This window comes from Haliotis rufescens, unplaced genomic scaffold (genome assembly GCF_023055435.1).
Source record: "Haliotis rufescens isolate VD_foot unplaced genomic scaffold, xgHalRufe1.0.p SCAF_14, whole genome shotgun sequence".
In the NCBI taxonomy this organism is placed as follows: Eukaryota; Metazoa; Mollusca; class Gastropoda; order Lepetellida; family Haliotidae; genus Haliotis; species Haliotis rufescens.
This window is the reverse complement of record NW_025963824.1, coordinates 30,123,341-30,149,180: the sequence shown is the minus strand read 5'-3', so window position 1 is coordinate 30,149,180 and position 25,840 is coordinate 30,123,341. Positions and strand designations below refer to the sequence as shown.

Here is a 25,840-nt window from a genome sequence, read left to right as displayed (position 1 = left end):
TTGTTTGTTTGATGCTGCACTCAGCAATATTCCAGCTATATGACGGCGGTCTGTAAATAATCGAGTCTGGACCAGACAATCCAGTGATTGACATGAGCATCGGTCCACGCAATTGGGATCGATGACATGCATCAACCAAGTCACTAGCCTGACCACCCGATCCCGTCTCCTCTCATGACAAGCATAGGCGCCTATAACGACAAGCATGGGTTGCTGAAGACCTATTCCACCCCGGGTCTACAGTACAGATGCTCTATATTACAAGGCGTAATAATTATACAATAATTACACAATAACTACACAAAGCAAGATGTTTCTATTGACCTATATGACAGAAGTCAGACATTGTATTTTAACACATATTTCTCGTACATCAAACATGAAATAATCTCATTTCAAGGTCAAAGGGCAGCATTGTGTCCACACAAGCTTGAAGAACTAATCCGCTTATTGCTTGATACTTAAGGCCAGATATGACACGCTAAGTCCCTGTGATCTCATTACATCGGGAATCTGCCACACTCCGCATCCCAATCATTTTCATCATGTTGCAAGACTCAAACTCACATGTGAAGGAATAACTTGCAAGTGATTCCGTGCCATTTGATTGGCTAACCAAGGAATTCTTTTGGAGTTTATATTTCCATAACTTAAAAAAATAAGCCACGCCCACTAATGAACTAGTGTTTGCTGGTTGGCTGATAACAGAATTGCAGGTTTGTGTTGCGTTATTGTTTTGTTTGTTGCTGTTTAACGCCTCATTCAGCAATATTCCAGCTGTATGAAAGCGGTCTGTAAATAATCGAGTCTGGACCAGACAATCCAGTGATTGACATCATGAGCATCGGTCCACGCAATTGGGATACAATGACATGCATCAACCAATTCAGTGAGCCTGACCACCCGATCCCGTTAGTCGCCTCGAACGACAAGCATAGTCATCTTTTACCGGGATTCGACCCACAATCATAGGTTTCTGGCGTGCCCAAGGGACGCAACTCTGCACAGCGAATCGCGGCGCCTTAGACGACTGGGCCACCCGTGCCCCCTTGTGTTAATGAATGAATAAGCAGTCTGTGAAATTATTATTATTTACAAATTTATTCATAAGAATTGTCTCATATATGTTTTTGCTTCTGCACTTCCATAAATGCCAAAATAGTGTAAGGATAAGACATATGGAATAACAACTTCTTTATTACAATTGTAATAAAGAAGTTTTTCATCCATAGATCTTATTTCTACTTAGAACTCCAACTTCTAAATGCCTCTCAAAAAAGTTAAATGAAAAAAAAACACATTGAAGTCAAGATTCGGAAATGAATGTGAATAAACTTTCCCCTTAGCACCAGGCAAGTGTGAGCATGTGGTGGGGAATACTATCTTCCTGAAGACTAGTTCATCAGGACACCCTACCAACAATGTCTATGTCTGAGAAATTTGACTTCCAGCACCATGACCGTGGAATATATTTATTTTATGAAAAAAAAATAATCTAAAATGCATGCAAAAGCAAGTCTAGCCAGCTCAAGCTAGCTCTATATTTATTTTATGAAAAAAAAATAATCTAAAATGCATACAAAAGCAAGTCAAGCCAGCTCAAGCTAGCTCTATTCCACACAATCAGCATAGGGAATTGTTTTTATATTTTTAGAGTCAAGAAGGATATTGTGTAATATAAGATTTCAGAGACTAAATGTTAGTCTAACAGTCCTCCTGTTCATATTGATAGGCCACAGTAAACCATTGGTGCTTGAGTGTCCTTGGCGTCAGTGACCTTGACCCATGAAATAGTGACAGGTGTTGACAAAGATATACATAATTTATTATTACTGATCACACAGGGACATGCATTGGTAAACTGACATGGATGCTTCTGGGGTCAATCTAAGGTGTGACCTCTGTTGACCTTGACACCTTTCCCGGGATTATGTTATTTTATCAGATTGAAATCTCAAGACAAATCGAGATAAAGACAGACCCCAATTCTTTTTAGAAAAATTAAAACTAGAAACGCTAAAATAGTGAAATGTTTAAAAGGGCTGACAATGATCTAGCCCTTATCACTGTTTGAAACCTTTCAGGACCATATATCAAATGGATTTCCAATGAATTGATCTGATTTTGAAAATAAAATTAAACAAGAGACGTGTATTACATAAGTACAGTTTTCAGGAAGATGTCAGGAAGTTGTCAGGATCAGCTTATTAGTTTTGTTCTTCACCAGTCGACTTCAGTGCAGTGCAGCCAGACATTCTGTCCTTGTATTCATCCAGACAACCATCAATATAATCTATTGCACAGTGTGTGGTAAAACTGACAATTCCGGCATATCACTAAATCATGTGTTGATAATTCAAGTGATAGAATGATTTTGTGGGGTGGTAATTTGTCCCTTTAAATTTCAAAGAGCATCCCAGTAATGTACCCACTACCTACATTATAGATCAATGTCCCATTGGCAGTCTTTACATAAACATGACGGGCTAAATAATGAAGCATAATGAAGCATATTAAAGTAGGAAGCAATTTCATAGTGTGTGTAGGATGAGGGGCAGGGAGTGTGTGTGTGTGTGGGGGGGGGGGGGGGGGGGGGGGGGGGGGGCTAGCTGCTATATTTGCGAGAGTGGGAAAATGAAAAACATCACTGGGATTCCTTTTATTATCCATTTAAAAGCAGTCACTTAACTTTAATAAGGGCATCTTTATTCTTCTTACAGTAAATATTTATATATTTCATTTACAGTGTTTTAAGGACATTCTACCTCATGGAGACATTCCAGCTCAAAGGAAAAGTTAAGAAAAATTAAAGATGACAATAGCCCCTTCTTAATAATAGCCTCATGTCGTGAGGTTGACTAACACACACACAAGTTCTCAAGCAATATTATACAAAGTCGGGAATGTACTGTTATTCTGAATGTAAATGCATTGTAATATTTGTTAATCATATCAAAATGCTATGCGTGACAATACCTGCTGGTCCAGACTTTGAGTTTGTATTGGATTTCCGTGGTCATAAATAAGAATGTCAGAATTAAGTGTATATACATTTATAGTGGCAATGACGCTATCACCTATATCGTACCATGATTTTTAGGTACTAGTGTTTGTTTCATATGAACCAGAGTTTGTGAGAAACGCCGCGTATCTTCAGTTGAAAGCTCTGGCAATAATATGATTAATGTTTCACAAATCTCAATGCAAATGCGCCAAAAGCCTGTGGAAATATGCATAAATACTATTTTCCTCTCGACTGAAACAATCAACCGGCGGGCGTCAGATGATATAAACACCTCCGTGGTCTCGTGACATGAAATTGACAAAAGCTGAGTGACAGGCGAACTTGCTGGGAGAGCTGGGAAACAGACGTTCTGTGAATTGTGACAACCTTGCACGGGCTGAGAAAACAGCGGGTGTTATAAATCTTCTGCAATCATAGATGCTGACAAAAGGCGATAGTGTAGGAACGCGAGGCTATGAAACATTTATTCCCCCATTATAATGAAATTAAGGACGGAATGAACGTCAGCAAGTTGCTCCCGATTGTCGATTTAGCCTGCGGCAGTACAAAGGCAATAATTCGGGTTTTTCAAAGGGATAAATGAATTGTAGACTAAATCAATTAGGGTGTATCGAAGACGCACTGCTGCACCAGGATGTAATTAGACAATGATGTTTTTTTGAAAGGTGAGATTGTCTATCCAGAATCCCATACGCGAGATATGGATCCGAAATATGAATGCAATTTTATGTTAATTTCTTTGTCTGGATTATGGCACGGGCTGCTTGCCGAGACAATCGGTTATTACAGAGATCGCTTAAGGAGGGAAACAATACGAGCCCTCGCCTAGAGCAATGTTAACATAATGGGATTAGAAAGTACATAGAAATTGTCACAGGAAAGGGACGCCATTCCTCGCGAAGACTCTACGTTGCACTGATCAACCTTTTCTCCAGTATCGACCATTTATATAAAACAAAGTTACCTCTCAACTAACATCGGCCGTTAGATGAGTGTTATTCACCTTGTTCGCAATTCACACCTGACTCTCTCTCTCTCTCTCCCTCCCTCCCCACCCACCCACCCACCTCCCCCCGACATCCACAACCCGCCCTCCACTCCCACCCGGACTAAACAAACTTCACAGATCAACAACGCATAAAAGGAATCGAACAGCCATAGTAACATCTTTCAAGACGTGCTGTATAAATAATTAAAAGTTCCCGTCATCGACAGTTCATATCAACATGTTCGGGGCGCTAAAACAACACCGCCTTGATGGAAACATGCACACTTATCATTGAAGCTTTAAAACATTAAAACTGAATCGTACCATTATACAGATCTCGGGACAAAGGTCATTATTATCTCGCCCCCACTATGTATATTAAACCAAACGTGCCGAAGATTGTTTTCTACAACGTAGCAGTGCAGGCTCGATGAAGTATCGGAGACACACAACGAACACAATGCGTCTAGGGCACACCCTACCTCGATATAAAGCTTTTAAAAAGGGCGTGTCGGTTTAATATACGTTTATCTATATGTGCCGAAAACACGTCTTCATGTAAAGAATATCGTTGTGCTTCGAGGAAGGCAGAGAGGGTCCTTTCTCTAAATACGTATGCGAGGTGTTTACTCCGCGAGCACACGTATACGAACTGTTTTAATCTGTGATCAACCATCAGTACATCCCGCACACTAATTAACGACCATTATCCCGCAGACAACGTTCTCAATAACCCATCTCCTGATTTCCTTGGTAACGATGACACTCGGATTTCTTCGTCTGTTTCCGTAACGATCAGTCTTCTCAACACGCTAAACACAGCGAGGTAGTGGAGACAATGGTAGATCAACCGCAATTAAGCAAGACAATAATGATGCAAGAATCAATATGCCTAATGACGGAAAGAAAGGAAGGTTTTGCAATTAGGAAAAATGTTAAGGGGATGCATTATCTATTGTTTCCAGGGTGCTCGGGAAAAAAGGAACCAGTCACAAACTACCCTAGTCGACTGCCGATTGTGGAGGAAAACGAGCACGCACTTATTTTATAACTTCGCTCGGAAAGAACATTGTCCCAAGAACTAAATGTTCCATATTCTGACAATATAATCACGAGGATATTATTCTTAGACCGTGTCTCCCGACTGTCGATCATCTTGTAGTGAGTGAGCGACTATGTTTTAACGCCGCTTTTAGCAATATTCCAGCAATATCACGGTAGGGGACACCATAAATGGGCTTCACACTTTGTACCCATGTAGGGAATCGAACCCGGGTCTTCGGCGTGACGAGCGAACGCTTTAACCAATAGGCTACCCCACTGCCCCAATCATCTTGTAAAATACACTACTTAATGTTTGATAGTGGGCGAGAGATAATTGTTATTCACCGCAGTACGTACGCATCGCGGTAAAATACACTACTTAATGTTTGATAGAGGGCGAGTGATAATTGTTATTCACCGCAGTACGTACGCATCGCGGTTAGATTTATGATAGAGTGACAGTGATTTCGTTTTAGTTATATCTAGTCATATGGAATAAAATATATATTCCTATCAAAAGTTCAGCTGTATATTGCCTGTGAATAATCTTTATTCAAATGGTTACCGATGACCGAAGGATAGACGTGGCCTTTCTAAACACAAACTATATGTTGATTGCATTTACATGTAAAGTGCTCTGTCAATACATACAGCTGATGATATGGAAGTACGTATTTTCTCTTTTGACAATTGGACTGACGCACTGGGATGTCATCGGGTGTCATTTGTCAGTGCGGGTTGGTTTAACGCTGTTATATCAAGGGCTTTCATCTTAATATGGGAGTGAGTGAGTGTGGTTTTACGCCGCTTTTAGCAATATTCCAACAATATCACGGTGGGGGACACCAGAAATGGGCTTCACACATTGTACCCATGTCGGAAATCGAACCCAGGTCTTCGGCGTGACGAGCGAACGCTTTAACCACTAGGCTACCCGACCGCCCCTCTTAATAATGGCAAAGGCAAAGTGATGCATGTATTATACGTTTTAGAACTTTCGTGAAAACCATGTGCAAGGAAATAAGCCAGGGGTCATAATCGGGACGAATCTGGGATTCGAACCCACGATACTGACGGGGCTAGCACAGCACATTGATGTGCCCTAAACTACCGGACCACAATTCCCCAAAATGCACCATAAGGACCCGTGAAGATCCGGGTTTGAACAGGTCTTCTGCAACCCATGTCTGTCGTGAGGCGACTATGCTTGTCGTAAAAGGCGATTAACGGGATCGGGTGGTCAGGTTCGCTGACTTGGTTGATGCATGTCATCGATTCCAATTGCGTGGATTGAGGCTCATGATGTCAATCACTGGATTGTCTGGTCCAGACTCGATTATATACAGACCGCTGTCATATAGCTGGAATATTGCTGAGTGCGGCTTTAAACAACAAACAAACAATGTTACGCTGGAATGTTCGACACGTGCAGCAACTGCTCCTGACACAGGCTTGCGACAAGTGCTTTGACTTCACGTGCACACAACGTGGCATTCATAAGTGGCCAATTATTCGTATAACGAGACATAACAACTGCTTAAGAAATATATTTCCGGTCAAATGTCATGCAGCCACAGCCGAGAAATGTCGAGAGTTACCCGCCCTTTGCATGGTTGCAAATCATTCGTCACCACTCGCCCCTTTCCTTAACAAAAAGATTTGACCTCTGTCGATGAATCTAATGTGGGAAAATACGACAAACCAGTCAAAATGCGTGTATGATTTCAAGTTCTTCGTCAAAGAAGCCCATACATACGTCTTGCATATAAAAATATACCCAAGACACAGTTAAATGTGTTCAATCATACTGTATAATTCCGCACGTCCCCATATGCTTCAAATTGTATCTGAAATATAGATAATATATGGGGGAAATATATGTGAACCATTACGCAACGAGTTGACAATTGTTTTAAGAATGCCCGTTTGCGCTCAGACGGAACCCGGCCGCAAAAAAGGCACGAGTCGCTATTCCGGTTGGCTCGTAACAACATGAGTTGGTCAGGAATGGGTTGCAAATGAGAGGGGCGTACACGTGAAACAAGAGACTTCCGGTCTTGCGTAATTACGCACTTCCGGGTTGACAATTAGTCTTCACAGGCATCACTTCATGCTCTTTCACATATCGCGTCATGAGATATTAATGGACCTACCACCTCAGTGCCCATTCGATAAATGGTTTCAAGTTGAATCTTCCGTGACGTGAACATGTATAACGTACTCAGCAATATTCTCGCTCTATCATGGCAAAATCATCTGGCCATGAGGATCGAGGACACTCTGAGCCAGGTCGAACATTGTACCCATGTGATCCTCGTTGATCGGATGTCAGGGTGTAGGTCAAATGGGGTTTAACGTCGCCTTCAAGATTATTGCACATACATTGCGAAGTGTGTGTTTGTGTGTATGTCTGTGTTTACGCACCGCATGCGCTTGTACTAGCCCCGATTACTTGTCCGCTTTTTAGTGCCGGCCCACGGAGATACCGTTCCGCAGTTAAACTTACATACCCTAATCTCGAGCGCCAGGCAGGGCAACAACAAGTACCATCTTTTAACGTATTTCGGTATGACGAGACTTGGTATTCATCCCAAACCTCTCCGCTTCCCGGGGAGACGCTCCATCTACTAGACAACGGAGGCGGTCCGGATGTTTGTTTGTTGTTTAACGCCGCACTCAGCAACATTCCAGCTATATGATGGCGGTCTGTAAATAATCGAGTCTGGACCAGACAATCCAGTGATTGACATCTTGAGCATCCACCTACGCAATTGGGATCGATGACATGCATCAACCAAGTCAGCGAGCCTCAGTCCGGATGTAATAAGCGTGGGATACAGGGGACCAATATTACCCGATTACCCAGGGTTCGCCTTTTGAATTCACGTTGAGATATCAGCGTATTCGACACTGATGTTCCATACCAAAACCAATGTCTGTCAATATAGGACTTTAATACAGAACCACATCATGAAAAGCGTAGCTGAAATTGAAAGCAATTTCAACAAATCCACATCGCTAAGACAAAAACTGATGTCAGTTTATCAATCTGTATCTAAATGCTTCAAAATTGCCATGACACAGACCAAAGGAATGCGCGCTCGTTGAGCATGATAAACATCTTGGATTGTAATCCATTTGTCGTCGGGTCTTTACAATGTCTCTGTCGACTGATTTATCTTGTTCACAAGCTCCGCTGTGTGCCCGTTCTTTGGCCGAATCCTATAAACACACTCAGCTGTTATCGAAGAAATCAGCATCATATGCCATTTACTACATCGTCTCTAAAACTTTATTTCCGCATTGAGAAGAAAGGTCATTTAACAGACCTTTTCTAATGGCGTCTTCTTAGTTTGGGATCGAGAAAGGATTTCAACCACTTCGTTAATGGCTGAGACAACCTGTTCAATCACACTGCGTTGAGGAGTAGAAATAACTCTTTATACACTAGCAATAAATCACCATTCCTTTAACCCCTTCGAAGTCAGAGTCCGGGTGGTTAAAGTGATTTCTTGATCTTGGTTGGGCTCAATTTCAAACTAATGTGTGTGTGTGTGTGTGTGTGTGTGTGTGTGTGTGTGTGTGTGTGTGTGTGTGTCTGTGCGTGTCTGTGTGTGCGTGTGTGTCTGTGTGTGCGTGCGTGCGTGCGTGTCTGTGTGTGCGTGTGTGTCTGTGTGTGTGCGTGTGTGTGGGGGTGTGTGCGTGTGTGTGTGTGTGTGTGTGCGTGTGTGTGTGTGTGTGCGTGTGTGTGTGTGTGTGCGTGTGCGCGCTTCCACCAGGTTCTGCTTACAACGGTATAAGAATCTACACTCAAACGTCGCAATTACAGCATAAAAAGAAGTTTTTATCCATGAAACATTTTTGTGTATACCTTGTCATCCGTCAAGTAAAGCCCATCAAACAGACATGTAAGTATGTTTGCAAAGCATGTTTTGTTTGTTTATTGTTCAACGCTGCACTCATCAATATGACAGAGGTCCTTTGATAATCGAGTCTGGAACAGACAATCAAGTGATTGACATCATGAGCATCGATCTACGCAATTGGAATAGGATGACCTACATCAACCCACTCAGCGAGCCGGACCACGCGATCCTGTTTATGACCCTTCTTACAAGCATGGGTACGCCGTGATATAACTGGAATACTGTTAAAAGCGGCGTTAAACCAAACTCACTTACTCACTCACTCACTCCAATCATCGGTAATTGTAACCCGGATCTTCACAGAGTCGCAAAGCATGTATAGAAATCCATGATCTACGCAACTCTTGTCCATGGGTTAACTCATCGTCACTGGATAGCGGACGGATATCGAGAATGACCAAACCCCTTTAGTTATCGCTGGTAGTGAATAAGTGTTTACAAATACAATTATTCAAATGAAATACCTTTTCTTAAAGACGAAAATAACCCCAGCAACAAATCTGTAAAAAAATGAACGATAAAATGGCCATATATGAATATGATTATCATTATTATCACAAAGGCACCATATTTCTACGTCTTCGCCAAGAAAATTTAACGGTAATCCATAGATTTCTTTGATGTTCTGTCTATAGTCCTAATACTTCCGCTAAATCCTTTAGAGTAGAAACGTTCCATAGATCATACAAGCAGCCCACAGACTCTACGCATGTGCATGTTTACCTAAACGATACGGAACGAAGTCGAGCTTTGTACGACATCAAACAACCCTGCGTTCTAACAAAGGCAGATATATATGCTCAAAATTTCATCAGTCTGCGCTAGAGACGTGTCTCGGTGATGTAGTCTGGTCGCTCTTGAATAAGCCCCAGCCTTCGTGGACGACGGGAACCTGGGGGAAGCAAACAGTGGAGAAATGAAGCTTCATCGGATCCTCAAACAAGTCCTTCGTTCAGATACAGGTTCAGAATCGATCCTCTTTTTCGTTAATTCAACAAAAGAGATTTTGCATAGCGATTAAGGGCATTTTCACCGGCAGTACTTTTTCCCCGCCTGCAAGTCCAAGCTTCTACTGACAAGGACTACAGTATGCACCCACTTCAATTATGGATTGCAGAGTGTTAGATGGGCCGGGGGCTAGTATACGTCCGCTGGTGCTCTGGGCTGGTGAGGCGCTGTGGTTTTATTGTCAGGCGACGACATTTGCCAGTGCGTGTCCCTTGGTAAAACTCCTTGCACGCCTCCGGGTTCTCCTAATAAACAGTCATCGGTCGGCGCCGTCCCTGAGCGCTGACCAGGAAATCCATGGCGCTGTGTGGAGTTGAAAACATCGTGGAGCGATTGTCTCCCCCTGTCTGAAGAACATTCGGATCTGTTCGTCAAGTTACGTTTGCCTCGTTGTGAAACGTGATAATTTCCTTTTCACTACATAGAAATCAGATAACCTCGTATCGTATTCAAAAGATGGCATTGCATTACTGGCGAAACTAATCGTGTGTATCCGTATCTTAATTCGTTGGTGTTCAAGTGGACTGACTTAAAGGGGGCCTCAGCTCAAGTTTCCAGGCAGCCCCAGTCAGATTCAAGTCGTTGAAATATCCCCTTGTTTGCCTGCTAACTGAATAATGCATATGAGCGAGTGAGTTTGGTTTGACGCCGCTTTTAGCAATATTCCAGCAAAATTCCAGCAATATTCCAGCAATATTCCAGTAGTATCACGTTGGGAGACACCAAAAATGGCTTTACACATTGTACCCATGTGGGGATCGAACACGAACCTTCGGCGTGACGAGCGAACGCTTTAACCACATAACCAAATGAGGGAGTGAGTTGGGTTTAACGCCGCTTTTAACAGTATTCCAGTTACATCGCGGCGTGTCAGCTTAATGTGGGAGAAAAGCCGAAAGTGATGCAGGTCTCGGACGTTTACCACCTCGGTGAAACCCACAAGCACGGGTATGGTGCTGACAAACCTAGAAACATAATGGGGTCGAACCGGGATTCGAACCCACAATCATAGGTTTCTGGCGAGCCCAAGGGAAGCAACTCGCCTTAGACGACTGGGCCACCCGTGCCCCCAACATAACCAAGTGAGCATTACACGGATTAAGCATGGGTTATGGCCCCTTTCACAACTCATTCAGAAGTCGGATATCCCTTCGTGTTCCGCCTCGGAAATACAAATGTTATGACTGACACCATGGTCGTGGTGACGAGGAAGTGTGACTACAAGCTACCGGGCCAGTGCAGATCCGGGTTAGATTAGGTCTTCAGCGACCCATGCTGGTTTTCAGCAACCCATGCTTGCCGTTAAAGGCGACTATGCTTGGCGTAAGAGGCGACTAACGGGATCGGTTGGTCAGGCTCGCTGACTCGGTTGATGTATGTCATCGTATCCCATTTGCGTGGATCGATGCTCATGATGTCAATCACTGGGTTGTCTGATCCAGACTCCATCATTTACAGACCGCCGTCACATAGTAGGAATATTGCTGAGTGCGGCGTTAAACAACAAACAAATAAGTTACCCCCGTGTGAATATGACACCTCTAACATTTTAGCAGCATTCAGCCGGCAGGGCCGAACAGCAGGGGCGTTTGGAGGTTAACTATGAATATCGTTTTAAGCCGCAGTGTTCCAGATATATCCAAGGCCTGTCAGTGACGTAGTCTTGGAAACCAGTGATAAACAGCCAATGCAACGATCCTTGCCAAACGGTGATAATCAACCAGGCCACATTGCATTCGCAGTTATCAGGTGTATTATATAACTTAATACCAGTGTGATAAATGGGGCAATTAGCCACCACAGCTTCATTTCGGAAGTGACGTCACAAAATCAACATTAATCATATAATTAACTTCGCACAGAATTTATATCGCTCAAGAGAGTAGGTTGATTGGACGGCTATTTTGAGCGCCATGTGTTTCGGTTCGGAATCAAGTCGAATTTTTTGGTGGCGTACGACTCCAACTACTGCATTTAGCATAATAGATTGGGAATATAATCGAGGACTATCGAGGTCAGTCACATTTTAGCTATCGATCTTCATGTGAGTCGGCTCATCCCTATAACCGCCGGAAAACATCAGGTCAGTGACAACACAGGTGACGATTCGAAACTTTATTCCCCCATAATAAACGCCCTTAAATGCGCATGCAGGCAATATTGAAATTGTGGAGGAAGGTATTGTAAGATTATCAAACAAACATTAGCTGTGTTTTTCAAACAAACGGTTAAAATGTGTCGATAAACGCCTCAGCACGTGGACTCATCAAACTTACCATCGAATGTGTCAACATTGAGAGGGGACCAGATCGCACAGATAAACCTCGGATAAAACGGAACGCGCAAACAGCCGACGTCTTCCGATTGGTACACGGTTGATCGTGTTTGGTTAGAAGCAAGGGGAGTTTGTCCCGACAAGAGTGAATAGGGATAAACAGGCGACTAGCTACACAAACATGCTTGGGGAAAGTGCATATTAATATAGTCTAGTCTAGATGTTTCCCCACACAGCGGGTCACAACGATGGCGTTCGCGTCCACGAGAGACTTGCCACACGAGGCTGTCGAGGTGACGTGGACAAGCCGCATTCATGACACACGGAACATGTATTTATCACAACACCGAGAAAACTAATCGCGAAGTGCATCAAGGTAATGATTAAAACCGTTCATTCAGAATATCCAGAAAAATATTCCCCTTCAAACGGCATGCCACACATCATTCAATAAAAAAATACAGCCCTTCGTCTTCATTTCTTAATGCACGTCCCTCGTTTCGCCTGGGGCAAACGTTTACGATGATATTTAATAGCAAATATTCTTCTAATGTGGTTCGTTTCGATAACATATGACTTTCAAATTAGGGCACAGTGGACAATGTTAAAGCCGGATATTATCGGTTAATATTGATTAGAGGACTGTTCATCTATACCAGGGGTATATAATGCATAACGTACTGTCCAGAGGAAAGGCAAATTCTAACTGACACATTGGCGCTTGAAAAATTGTTGGGAGGAAATCGCATGCGCCCGTGGGAACAAGGTCGTTACTTCAGTGTCTGGAGGAATTTGCCGTTCAATTTGTACAATACATCCTCGTCTAGTAGCAGTTAACGCTGCACCAAATAATTCAGAAGGAAATATTCCTGCTGGTCATTAAACCGTAATGTTAGTGGGTAACGGTTACACACTATATCTGTAACGACTGAACACACACAAATACCCAGTTTAGTAACTGGGCGCCGTCTTAACAAGGTGGTTATACCAACGCTTTTGCCCTTTGAACATCCGGGTTAGGGTTGGTCTTTAGCAACCCATGCCTTTTGTAAGCGGCGACTAACGGGATCGGTCGGACAAACTCGCTGACTTGGTTGATGCATGTCATCGTATCCCAACAGCGAGATAGATGCTCATGATGTCAATCACTGGATTGTCTTGTCCAGATTCGATTATTGAGGGACCGGCGTCATATAGCTGGAATATTGCTGAGTGCGGCGTTAAACAACAATGTAAACACTTTGACCCTTTCCTCACGTTGTGATATGGTGAGTGAATGTTGTTTTACATCACAAACAATGTTGCAGCCATGCCTGTAAGTAATCGAGTACAAACAGTGGTAGACACCATGAGCAGCGGTCCAGGGCCCCGTTCCACAAAGCGATCTTAGCGCTACGATTGTCGTAAGTCAGTGTTAAAGAATGAGAGTTACGACCGACTTAGCGCTAAGATCACTTTGTGGAACGGGGCCCTGGACGTGGTTTGTTTGTTGTGTAACGCCGCACTCTCCGAGTCTGGACCAGACAATCCAGTGATTGGCATCATGGGCATCGAACTACCAAACTGGGATACGATGACTTGTATGAACCAAGTCAGCGAGCCTGACAACCGTTAGTAGCCTCTTACGACAGGCGTGGTTTGCTGCAGACCTATTCTAACCCGGCTCTTCACGGGAGTTTCCGTTTCCAAAGTTGGTAAGACTAACAAAGGTCAGGTGTTTAACACTAGACAGTACTTCCGTGTTTCTACAACACCATCTATCGCTTTTTTAGAAAACGAGAATTCCCTTCCTGTGTGTTCTGTCGCGTATCAGTTCAGAAATGTCATACTTTCAAAGGCTTCAAGCTTAAACAGATGAACATATTTTTTTTTAAATGTAAAAACTTGAACCTCAAAACAGCATAGGATTGCAGTTCTTGAAGACATAAATTATCTAAAAAAAAAAAATCTGACAAAGTTTCCTGTACTTTTACCCTTCGGAACTTCCTCATCCTGTGTCGTGATTTTACAGATATTCTGCTCATCCAAAAAAATCGGAAAAGGGCTAAACAACACATCTCCACAGCTGTGGTGAAATAACGCGATTCTTGGACCCGCATCTGTTGTAAGCACTTTCTGAGGTTACGGGGGCTTTTCTGTGTATTCCGGAAATTTAAAGTTCATTGTCACTGCACAACAGTATAAATAAACAGTTTTCCTCGTCCCTGAACATAAACACTGACAGTGACTAGGATACCCTTCCCCTTGAATCTACACTCTGCTTTATGACAAATTAAATATTTGGTTTTCATTCACATGTTTCAAGACTTCGAGCTGGTGCATGTGAGTAACTTGTGTTTAGTGAGATTCACATGCAACCCGATACCCATGAAGATCCGGGTTGGAGTGGTCTTCACAACCCATGGTTGTCGTAAGGGACTATGCTTGTAAGATCAGGTGAGGTGGTGATCTTACGTGAAATGGGGTTTAACGTCGCGTCCAAGATTATTGCACTTATATAGCGACGTGCATGTACGTGTGTGTGTTTGTGTGGCTGCTTGTACTAGTCCGGACTGATGCCGATTTATAGTGCTAGCCCACTGAGATACCATGCCGCAGTTTAACATGAATACCCCACTCAGACACAGTATACTGACTCCGAGCCGACCAGTCCTTGTTTTAGCCCCTAAATGCCGAGCGCCAGACAGGGTAACAACAAGTACCATCTTTTAACGTATTTTGTTATGACGCGGCAGGGGATCGAACCCCGGACCTTCCGCTCTCCGGGCGGACGCTCTACCACTAGACCACGGAGGCGGTTGTAAGATCAGGAGATGAGGCTCCTTGACTTGGTTGATGCATGTCATTGTATCCCAATTGCGTAGATCGCTGCTCATAATGTCAAGCATTGGATTGTCTGGTCCAGACGCGATTATTTACAGAACGCCGTCATATTGCTGGAGTGTTGCTGAGTGCGGCGTAAAACAACAAACAAACGAACAAACGAAAACGTTTGGTAATAAGGCGGACGTTGACGAGAATCTAATAATTAATTTAATGTGGCCTATGTCGGGCGTTGTGTTACAGGACGGAGAAGGAAAGTACAGGTTTTCCTGGGTGATAGGATTCAACACTGAATGCACAGCAATATTTGTTCCCGCCGATAACATGACCGACATTGCATATTAAACTGATAATATAGATAACTCGACCGAAACTACATATTAAACATACATTATAAAATTCATATTATGCTTTTTTAGTATCATTCTTTTCCTCAAATCACGATAACTGGGTGTTTCATTTGCCTTAAATATTGACGTTGCATTTTGTTTGAAATGTATGAGCTAAATAATTTTCCTCAGTGATTATTTGCACAGGAAAGATGATAAATTATTGTGATTATATAATTTACGAGGGGGCTTTGCTTCAAAACATGTACACTCAAAAACATTAGATGATAATTGATATGTAATAACATGACTTAAAACAAATTCTGTTGCATTCCAGGAAATAACCAAGTCCAGTTACCTCCCCTTTATGACGTCACAGATACACATTATAGCATAGCAGACCCTATTAAATTCGATACAACAGGAAATCCGAGATTTCCAAAGTCTCGAGAAATATTCAGAATGTGTACGTTATCATGGGCTGCGCATGCGCTGCACACATCTGGACACGCATTGAAATAATCCTTTCCTATTCAACACACAGCTATCGAAGTACTTGCTCTCGGGAAATGATTAGCTAACTATTAAACTCATTACTTCATTAGAAGAATTTCACCTAGCAGGATTACACAATTAGCGTCAATTTTCATTCTTTACGAGCTCAGGGTACAAGCATTCTTCTCCCAACCCATGGCGTTCGGCGGTATACGTTCGCGAATATTACATGTTGTAGCAATTAAGAGGATATACTGTCGGCAAGCGAGGCCTCTCCCTCGGCTTTATCTGACGCTTGTGGGTGGGTGGGAGAGGGGAAGGGGGGGTGGAGATGGGGGTCAGCTGTACCTTATAAACAGGATATCCTTCTACGGCTCGGCGATTAGCAAGTGTGAAGCAGCATCTCCAAGGGCTGCTTGATGCTGATGAGTTTTCTGGGGCATTTTTGTGAATGTTGATATGATTTGGTGCATGAGAGAAATATCAGCAATGGGTTGAATGTGCGTGTTTGAGAGATCATGATACATTTTGAAAAGTGAGAATATTTTACGACACATCGACAATATTCCATCTTGCTGCTTGGCCAAATACTACTTAGTAATCCCAAAATATTTCCATATAATCTTAATCGTATATGAGTGACTTATAGCACAGTTATAGCACCGTTATCTGTTCAATGCCCCATTCAACGTGTTTGATTAGCGCCATGAATTATCAAATGTACTTTATATAATTTGTTTGTTTTTTGTTAAACGCCACACTCACCAATATTCCAGCTATATGACGGCGGTCTGTAAATAATCGAGTCTGGACCAGACAATCCAGTGATTGACGTTATGAGTATCGATCCACGCAATTAGGATACGATGACATGCATCAACCAAGTCAGCGAGCCTGACCACCCTATCCCGTTAGTCGCCTCTTACGACAAGCATAGTCGCCTCTTACGACAAGCATAGTCGCCTTTTACGGCAAGCGTGGGTTGCTGAAGACCTATTCTATCCCGGATCTACTTTAAATAAAGTCCAAATGCCGTTTAGCGGAGACTTGAAACAGCATCCACGCGGAGTTGGCAACAGATGTCAGGGAAATAGTCAAATAAACCCCAGCACTAATAATGTATAACATCTAGCAGTATCACAGTGAAAGGAATTAGAATAATGGAATTAATCTGAATATTGTCAAATAAATTACATTCACGAATCTGTTGATGGCGTGTCGGCGAAAGCACAATTATTCCCTTTTCACGGACGGTAGGTTTTAAGTCCCATATGAGTCAGGTTCACGCAATCTAGCCTTTCCTATTTTTAACAAGACCCGAATGTTTGTTTTTATATTCATCAAAACCACTTTCTCCCCAAACCCGGCCCAATTGCTCTGTCGATAGCTCGGAATGAAATAATGTCATATTCACCGTATGATGTCAATTTCACCGGCTGCACTGAACACGGAAAACCCGCGGGATGCGTGCGCGCCTTTGACCTTCGCCTCAACACATGCAATGCGGGGGAATTGATGGTTTCGCCGACATCTCAAAGAGGCTTTTTCCCACGCTTGGGATGCCGAAGTCGAAATATTTTCACCAGTGTTGGGACATGTTAGATAGTGTTATAAATTCAAGGATTTGTGACTTAACAAATATGTGAAGTGTTTTGGTATTACGCGTCACTTAAGATGTGGTAGAGTAATATCTATATTTGTTACAGAGAGGCATAAGGTCGTCGCCATGTTGTTTATATGACTGACCGACAACATAAATCAGACCTGTTTAGATATGTTCCAAGTGAATATTTATTCATACGATTACATAAAGCCACCGCAGCAATATCATAAAATATATATAATAGGCTTTTGCACATCTCCAATTGGGCCCGACACTCAGAAACTGTTTTAACTGAACGTTTTGAAAACAACACATACGTTTTCACTTCATTTGTAAAATATGTATTTGCATGGGTCTTAATGTCTTCTGTCTACGCCTTCGTGATAATGACAAGCAAGAGTAAAACATTACTTTGACACGCTCGGGATCTGAAAATAGTATTCAGTACTCGCGATGAGCGATCCTTTTCTATTACATGTTTACACTATCCTTGGCCAACAAACCCGTGAAGATCCGGGGTAGAATAGGTCTTCAGCAACCCATGCTTGCTGAAAAAGGCGACTATGCTTGGCGTAAGAAGCGACTAACGGGATCGGGTGGTCTGGCTCGCTGACTTGGTTGATGCATGTCATTGATCCCATTTGCGTGGATCGATGCTCATGATATTAACCACTGGATTTTCTGGTCGAGACTCGATTATTTACAGACCGTCGTCATATAGATGGAATATTGGTGAGTGTGGCGTTAAACAACAAACAAAAACTTTGGCCAACATCGTGGGTTCACAGATAAAACAAGGCATTGCAATTTATTTATTGAATGTATTAAATATCTGCTTCATGTAGCAATTTCCTCAATCGGTTTTCGACGTTTAATTGACAAAGGAGATATAATGGACGAGTAACGCACTGGCGGGGTTGATATAGCATACATTCACTGACAAACATGTTTGAAAGTTATTGAAATCGTGATAAGAAACGTCTCACTGGGCTTGTTTCCCGTGAATGTACCGACTCATCACCAATGATCATCGTATTAATACTTATACGTGTTTTCAATAATGGTAAACCAGTCGATAACATTCTATATTAGCATACACGATGGTTACACGAATCAATTAGCTCGCTCAAGACAAGTTTCAACGAGGAGACATTCCTCGATCGGGGCCATGTTTTCTCATAGTGTTGCCCTGACCCAACATTTTCAAAGACCCCTTGAAAAATACCCTGTGTAAATTAAGTAATACGCTGGGTAGGGGCTGCGATTTTTCCTTTCCTGCCCCGACCGTGTACAATTAAAATTTTATTCACACAGGGGAATATCGTGTTTCAACACCGTGTTAATGCTCGACTTGGTTCATGTATATTTTATCATCATTTCCTACGACGCAAATGTTGTGACTCCGATGTCATATTGGCTTGTTTCTAAGGAAGGAAATAAATTGATATATATAAACGTACTGTTCATTACCTACATGGGTCTAATTTCAAATCATGGACCCTTTAATGTGGAATAAACATAACTGTTGTGTCGTGTGGAGAAAGCATAATCGTGTTTCTATAACGTATTAAGCGCAAGATGAGTTACAAAACTAACCTTCTCACAACCTGGTTAGCGTGAGTTTTAATGGAGTTTAACGATTGATTTTCATGCGCAAGATTAGATATGCGTTGATATATTACACGAGTAAATTATCATCCCTCTCGTCGGATCAACGGTTTTCCTTTAAGTCGAGAGATGGTTTTCCCAAGGAGCTGATTTCGGAGACGACGTATTGGGTTATTTCTTTTTAGGACAGTTTCAGGTCTACTTTCTTTCGAGGTCAATTCCCCTCATCGTGTATATAAAGATTGAAACCCGGGGCCAAGTGAAGTCGTGTGATCCGAGAAATAATGTGGGAAACTAACGATTTTGTGACCTCTCTTGTGAAAATCGTTTTCGTTGCAATGCAGGTCGTTGCGTCTTGGAGCTACCGACTTGCGCTGGGCGGGGGTGGGTATTTATCGTAACGCACGGCTTCTTCTACTCGGCCGTGAACAAATTCTCATCATAACTGAATTATCCCAGATGAAGGGTCTGGCATGGCAAACCTCGTCCCGACTTATGTGGAGGAAAAGACGTTCGACCTGTTCAGGAACTGTGTATGAAAAGCTCTGGGTCAGGAACCAGTGACCCACAGCAGACTTGCTGTTTCTGACGATGCTCTGGGTTAAATGAGTGCGGCTGGAACCGTTTCGATTGAACGCTCTGCAATGACAGTGGACTGTATTCCCAAGCAGCTATCGCGCTCAATGTTTTCCCTGTCGCTTCATAATAATGACAGTCGGTATTCGATACTCGTAATAAAATGAATACCGTAGCTTTTTTCCCGAACATAATAGCCTGCTCTTTCGAATCGACATAAAAAAATCGCCGCACGAGACTTTCCAAAGGGCCTGTGTGTTTGGAACAGTGGCCTTCTTTTCGATCTGGACGAGCAGTCTTTCAAATCGCCATAGTGGGCTGATCAATAGGTAGCTCTCGACAGGACCGACCTCCTAACTGACAGGTATGGAGCTCGGCTAACCTGTTTCCCTGTCTGTACAGCGATCACGAGGATAGTGGACATTTGTGTACTCTCTAATGGACGCTTGCTTCGCTAACATTGTCTCGCTTCCATTCATTTATCAAGACAATATTCAATACATGTAATTGCGATAACTGAAGCAGAAGCCGGCGCTTTTTATCTCCGATGCTTTAGCATATGACGTGGCTGCTGATAGCAGTTGTGTGGGGAATTGTTTATCTTGATTTGAGGAAAACGTGGATACCATTTTGTCGAATCGAGAACTAAAACATATTTTGTTGAATAATACTTGTCTGTAAATAATGTGAGGCTGGGTGTGTGATTTCGATTAACCACTTCTAACGACTACGCAGTGAATCTGATAATCTGTCTCTACTCTTTCGTGTTCTACATTAATTTAGGTTTTTTTCTAAAAGCACACGCCACAAAACAGACTGACATGAGTGTAATCTTTAGTCTTTATCTGTAGAAATCAAAGACACACAATTGATAGGTTTAATTAAAACGTTGATAACATTCTTTCCCGAATGTATTTCTAAAACTATCTCCCATTCCAACAAAGGGATGCTGTTTATAGATATCAAAATATCTGTAACGGCTTTACCAGAGTAGATATCTGTACTACAGCATACAATGGCTGGTCATTCTTAAAATAACATCGATTGAAACCATTCTGGTAAATTAATTATAAATTTCCGACAACATGAAACCAAACGAAAGATCGGCGTCGTTCTTCAATTATTATCAACATCAGATGCATTACCAAGTGCCTGGGAATGCACGCAGAAAATTCCACCCACAATTCAACAGCACGATGGTGATAATTGAAAATAATCGGTATCGATCGACGAGATAGTATCAAATAATTCCGACAAATCTGAGATCCAGCCATCAATTAACACAACGATAGGGGAGAAAACTCGCGTTATCATACGCATAATGAAACGCGGACGGCAGTTTCTTCTGAACGAATTCCAGCGTGTTTTTACCGCATTTCCTTGCACAAACTGCATGTAACTATATCAAGGATGTTATAACTGTTATCCAACACTGAATGTAACAATGAGTCACAAAATGTAACAATGTTCTACACAATGTAGCAGTTCCTCCATGCACATCCTAGCATGCACAAGTGTATATATAACTGTAGCAATATGTTCTACATTTTACCCGTATCGCATTACCTAGCACCACCAGGAACCTAATTATTCCCCTGTCTATTTATGATAACATTCCTATATCGTACATCAATATCAACTTGCTGAACGTGTGGGGAAAATTGTCAGTTAACAGTTAACATAAAAGATCACTTCCATCTTTTTTACAGCCATTTTGGCTGACAAGATTCGCATTTTTGTGAGTGTATATACTATAGCATTGGATGTATTGATGGGGATGGTCTCTTGCGTTACTATTTTACTGTGAATGAAGTAATTTCATGGATGTAACTAACAAAAGCTACAAAACACCTATATGCGCCCTGAACGCTTTATTCAACCACGGCAACAGCTTGAGCACAGCACTATCAGATGATAACACAATGAGTGATCTGTTGGTTGTAGGTTGAAGGTTTCTCTCCGTTTGGTGAAAATAATGTCTAATTCAAAGTTAATATGGATTTTCGAGCTCAACAACGGCTGTTTCAACCTTTGGCTATTCCAGTATTTAAGTCTTAATACTCTGTCGTTTCTAGGCCCATGACGAAATCCCCGCAATAGATAATACTTGCTCCTTCAAACAAATCACTTCACAATAGCTATTGTATTGGAGAGAGATAACGACGGACATAAGGAGGGATATTGTGTCAAGTGTCACATTAAAGTTTAACGAGGTCTGAACTCCACGTAGCGACAGACATAAAATAGTTGATATAATTTCTTCATAACAAGAAATTTGCAATATTATTTGTGTTTATTATGACACTGGTGGACGAAACGTTGTTGTCCGACTTCTCCGCTGATAAGTGTTTATAATAGGGGGCGTGGCCCCTGCAAGATTACACACGACTCGGGGCTAACGGCCGAGATGCTGTAGAACAATAAGAGATGGACTTTGGGTAGCAAGCAAGTATTGTCGCCGTTTCACGTAATTTCAAAGTTCAAAGAGTATAATTGTGAGGCTTGTTGTTCGCAAGGACGAACATACTATCGCATACCCTATAACGAGAAAAGAATTTAGAACCAAACAATCACATACAGTGTAATCCAATCGCGAACGGTCGAACTGGAATTTGAAACTGGTTTGTGAAAGTGGCCGGTCGAGTAGTTCATGAAGCCAGGCTTATTTTATAACCCTGTTCGTTTCATTCCAATAAACTTGTCCATTTAATGCGACCCCCAACTGAAAGACGATTTCATGTAATCTTTTATGGTTGTGTGAACATGTACCGGCCTAAAGCCTCGCTCGTTCGAACGAGGAGATTTAGCATTGTCGATGGCAGACTATTGAGCAGTCATTCATTCTCTGTACAGTATTTAATACAAGCCGATAATAAATCTGAGAGACGATTATGAATTTAGGAATTTCGCCTGAGCTGTGGAGAGATAAACCGGTGGGCGATATTCTCTATAGAAATGGGCGTTCGCTTGTGCACCGAGTCCCGTCTTTTATCACTATATACACCTGTTTACGCCACAGGTGAAAATATGTAAATGAGCATTCACAGCATTAACATCAAAATAGAGTTAAATGGGGAACCATGGCCGTATTATTTAGAATAAACATTGTTACACAACGTAAATATAAGGAACACACTAACAACAGCGTGTAAACGGCTTCTATCACGTGAAATTGTTGCATTTCAACAGTTGACTGAACACGAGATATCGCCAGCTCACATCAAAAGTATAAGGTTTCCTACCTTTCAACACGGTCATTGTAAAACGCCCCCCTACATGAAATTCACGTGGTGAGTTGTCAAAAATAGCCCGCACGCCTCTGGGGTAGGCACGGGGGCAGCGACAGCCCTGGGGGTGACGGAATCTCACGCCTGGGGTAGTAAAAGCTGAAATAAGCTTACCTCTTCTTCTGGTGTAGTGTTGACAGAATCCATGCTCTGTGATAGCGCTATGGTTGTGTCTGTGTTAAGCCCAGTGGTAGTATGGTTCGCCATTTCATTAGATCTCATAGTGTTCAAGGCTCGGTAACCCCTCTATAGTCGTGATGAGGCGCTACGGTGTCCAAGCTTTCGACGATATCACAGCAATGATATAGTCAGGGAATCCCACCGCGCCGAGTGCTCACCGCTAGCTAGCCGTGTGTGATGGTGAACAGAAGATATATTGTGAGGAGAAAAGGATAGAGGGAAGCTAGTGTTCCATCAAGCTACATCCGAATAGTTCATGTGGGTAACAGGTCGGCGTTAGTGTAACTGACAGTCTATCAAGCCAACTCGTACACCTCCCGATTTATTTTGTTATTCAAATGCACGCACATTCAGTCAGTGACGTCACACGTCAGTCCCGGCATGCTTTGGCGACCTCTGACCCCGCGCGAGCTGCTTTTGTCTTGCGTTAAGCTCGCCTATCGTTATTGGCCATTCAACGAGGAAAAAAATACGCGATTATCAACCTGAGAGGAAAATGTTAGCCGATTATGAGGAAAATCCCCTCTGTTTGGTCTACACTTGAACGAGAGACGTGATTTTCTGACATGCTACATGTAGGCGACACATACACGCCCCCTTACCGAGCTGCAATGTTGCTAATGAGGTCGGATAATTATCAGAAATACAAAGAAAACTAAAACACAGTTGCTGACATTTAGACTAATTTATATCCCAGATGTGACCCGGACCGCACCATGCTGTTCAGAATAGCTATACTGGTCTCGGCGGAAAAAAAATCGAAAATATTTCAGCCCGACTCTAGACAAGGTTATTGATTTTGGAGTGTTAGGTTTTTCAACACGTGCTTTGAAAGTTAATGCGAAGATGTACACGAAGGTTTGCAAGCAATATCGATCAGCACCCGGCTCCCTTTGTTTGTGTCCTGGTGACTGGAGCTTGACGGAGCTAATTAACGCAGTGCGCTCCTCGGTGCATTTGATGTCGTTGTTCACGGAACAATGTACCTGTGTGATCAGGTAAATTCCTGTTTAAAATATAACTGGGCTCGTCAGCTGTCCATAATTATTCCCTGACAAGAATTTTCCTTCGACGAACTTGTTTTAAAATTTTGTCATCATTTGATAATAAACATGCTTATAGAAGATGCTTAGTTTCGACACGCTCCGCATGTACATGCCAATCTAAGCGACAGGTCACGGAGTTCGCCATTGTAAGAGCTAGACTCTATTGATATATTAATAATAATGGTGATATAATACTTTTAATACTTTATCATAAAACGTCATGTGACACTGCACGTGTTTGATCTTTACGGAACACCTTGTTTAACCGATAGCGAACAATATTGGATTGTGCGGAAAGTGTTTGACTGACGAAAGGATGTGTTTGTTTGTTTCAGTGAGGGGTTTACTGGTTGGATACAATGTTTGATTGATGGGTACAATATTTGAGGAAAACTTTTAATTGTTTGACAAATAAATGTCATAAGATAAATACCGAAACAAGAAAGTGTTTGACAAGCAGGCCGGTGCATGTTTCATCGATCGATTGATACAAAATGTGAAAGAACGTGAAAGATAGTGTTTGATAAACAGTGTTTGATATACGATACAGTATTTGATATAAGACACGGTGTTTGATATAAGACACTGTTTGATATAAGAAACAGTGTTTGATATAAGACACATTATTTGATATAAGACAGTGTTTGATATAAGACACAGTGTTAGACATAAGATACAGTGTTTGATATAAATACAGTGTTTGACATAGGACACACTGTTTGATATAAGATACAGTGTTTGATACAAGATACAGTGTTTGATATAAGACACACTGTTTGATATAAGATACAGTGTTTGATATAATATACGGTGTTTGATATTACAAACAGTGTTTGATATAAGATACAGTGTTTGATACAAGATACAGTGTTTGATATAAGACACAGTGTTTGATATAAGATACAGTGTTTGATATAAGACACACTGTTTGATATAAGATACAGTGTTTGAGATAACATACGGTGTTTGATATAAGACACATTGTTTGATATAAGACAGTGTTTGATATAAGACACAGTGTTAGACATAAGATACAGTGTTTGATATAAATACAGTGTTTGACATAGGACACACTGTTTGATATCAGATACAGTGTTTGATACAAGATACAGTGTTTGATATAAGACACACTGTTTGATATAAGATACGGTGTTTGATATAATATACGGTGTTTGATATTACAAACAGTGTTTGATATAAGATACAGTGTTTGATACAAGATACAGTGTTTGATATAAGACACAGTGTTTGATATAAGATACAGTGTTTGATATAAGACACACTGTTTGATATAAGATACAGTGTTTGATATAACATACGGTGTTTGATATTACAAACAGTGTTTGATATAAGACACACTGTTTGATATAAGATACAGTGTTTGATATAAGATACAGTATTTGATATAAGACACAGTGTTTGATATAAGATACAGTGTTTGATATAAGACACACTGTTTGATATAAGATACAGTGTTTGATATAATATACGGTGTTTGATATTACAAACAGTGTTTGATATAAGACACAGTGTTTGATGAAAGATACAGTGTTTGATATAAGACACACTGTTTGATACAAAATACAGTGTTTGATATAAGACACAGTGTTTGATATAAGATACAGTG

At 41.7% G+C, this 25,840-nt stretch overlaps 1 protein-coding gene across 12 annotated transcripts in view; it reads right to left on the bottom strand.

Moving 5' to 3' along the window:
- Positions 1-23,530, bottom strand: part of LOC124143326 (protein couch potato-like) — a 193,639-nt gene extending 170,109 nt beyond the window's left edge. For 8 of the 12 annotated variants that reach the window (XM_048395271.1, XM_048395274.1, XM_048395272.1 and 5 more), the window contains exon 1: positions 23,102-23,530. In XM_048395271.1, coding sequence (XP_048251228.1) covers positions 23,102-23,209 — 108 coding nt within the window. In that variant the 5' untranslated portion in view covers positions 23,210-23,530. The remainder of the gene's footprint in view (positions 1-23,101) is intronic. The other 4 variants (XM_048395268.1, XM_048395276.1, XM_046512247.2 and 1 more) reach the window with 1 other exon arrangement.
- Between the last annotated feature and the right edge of the window lie 2,310 nt (positions 23,531-25,840).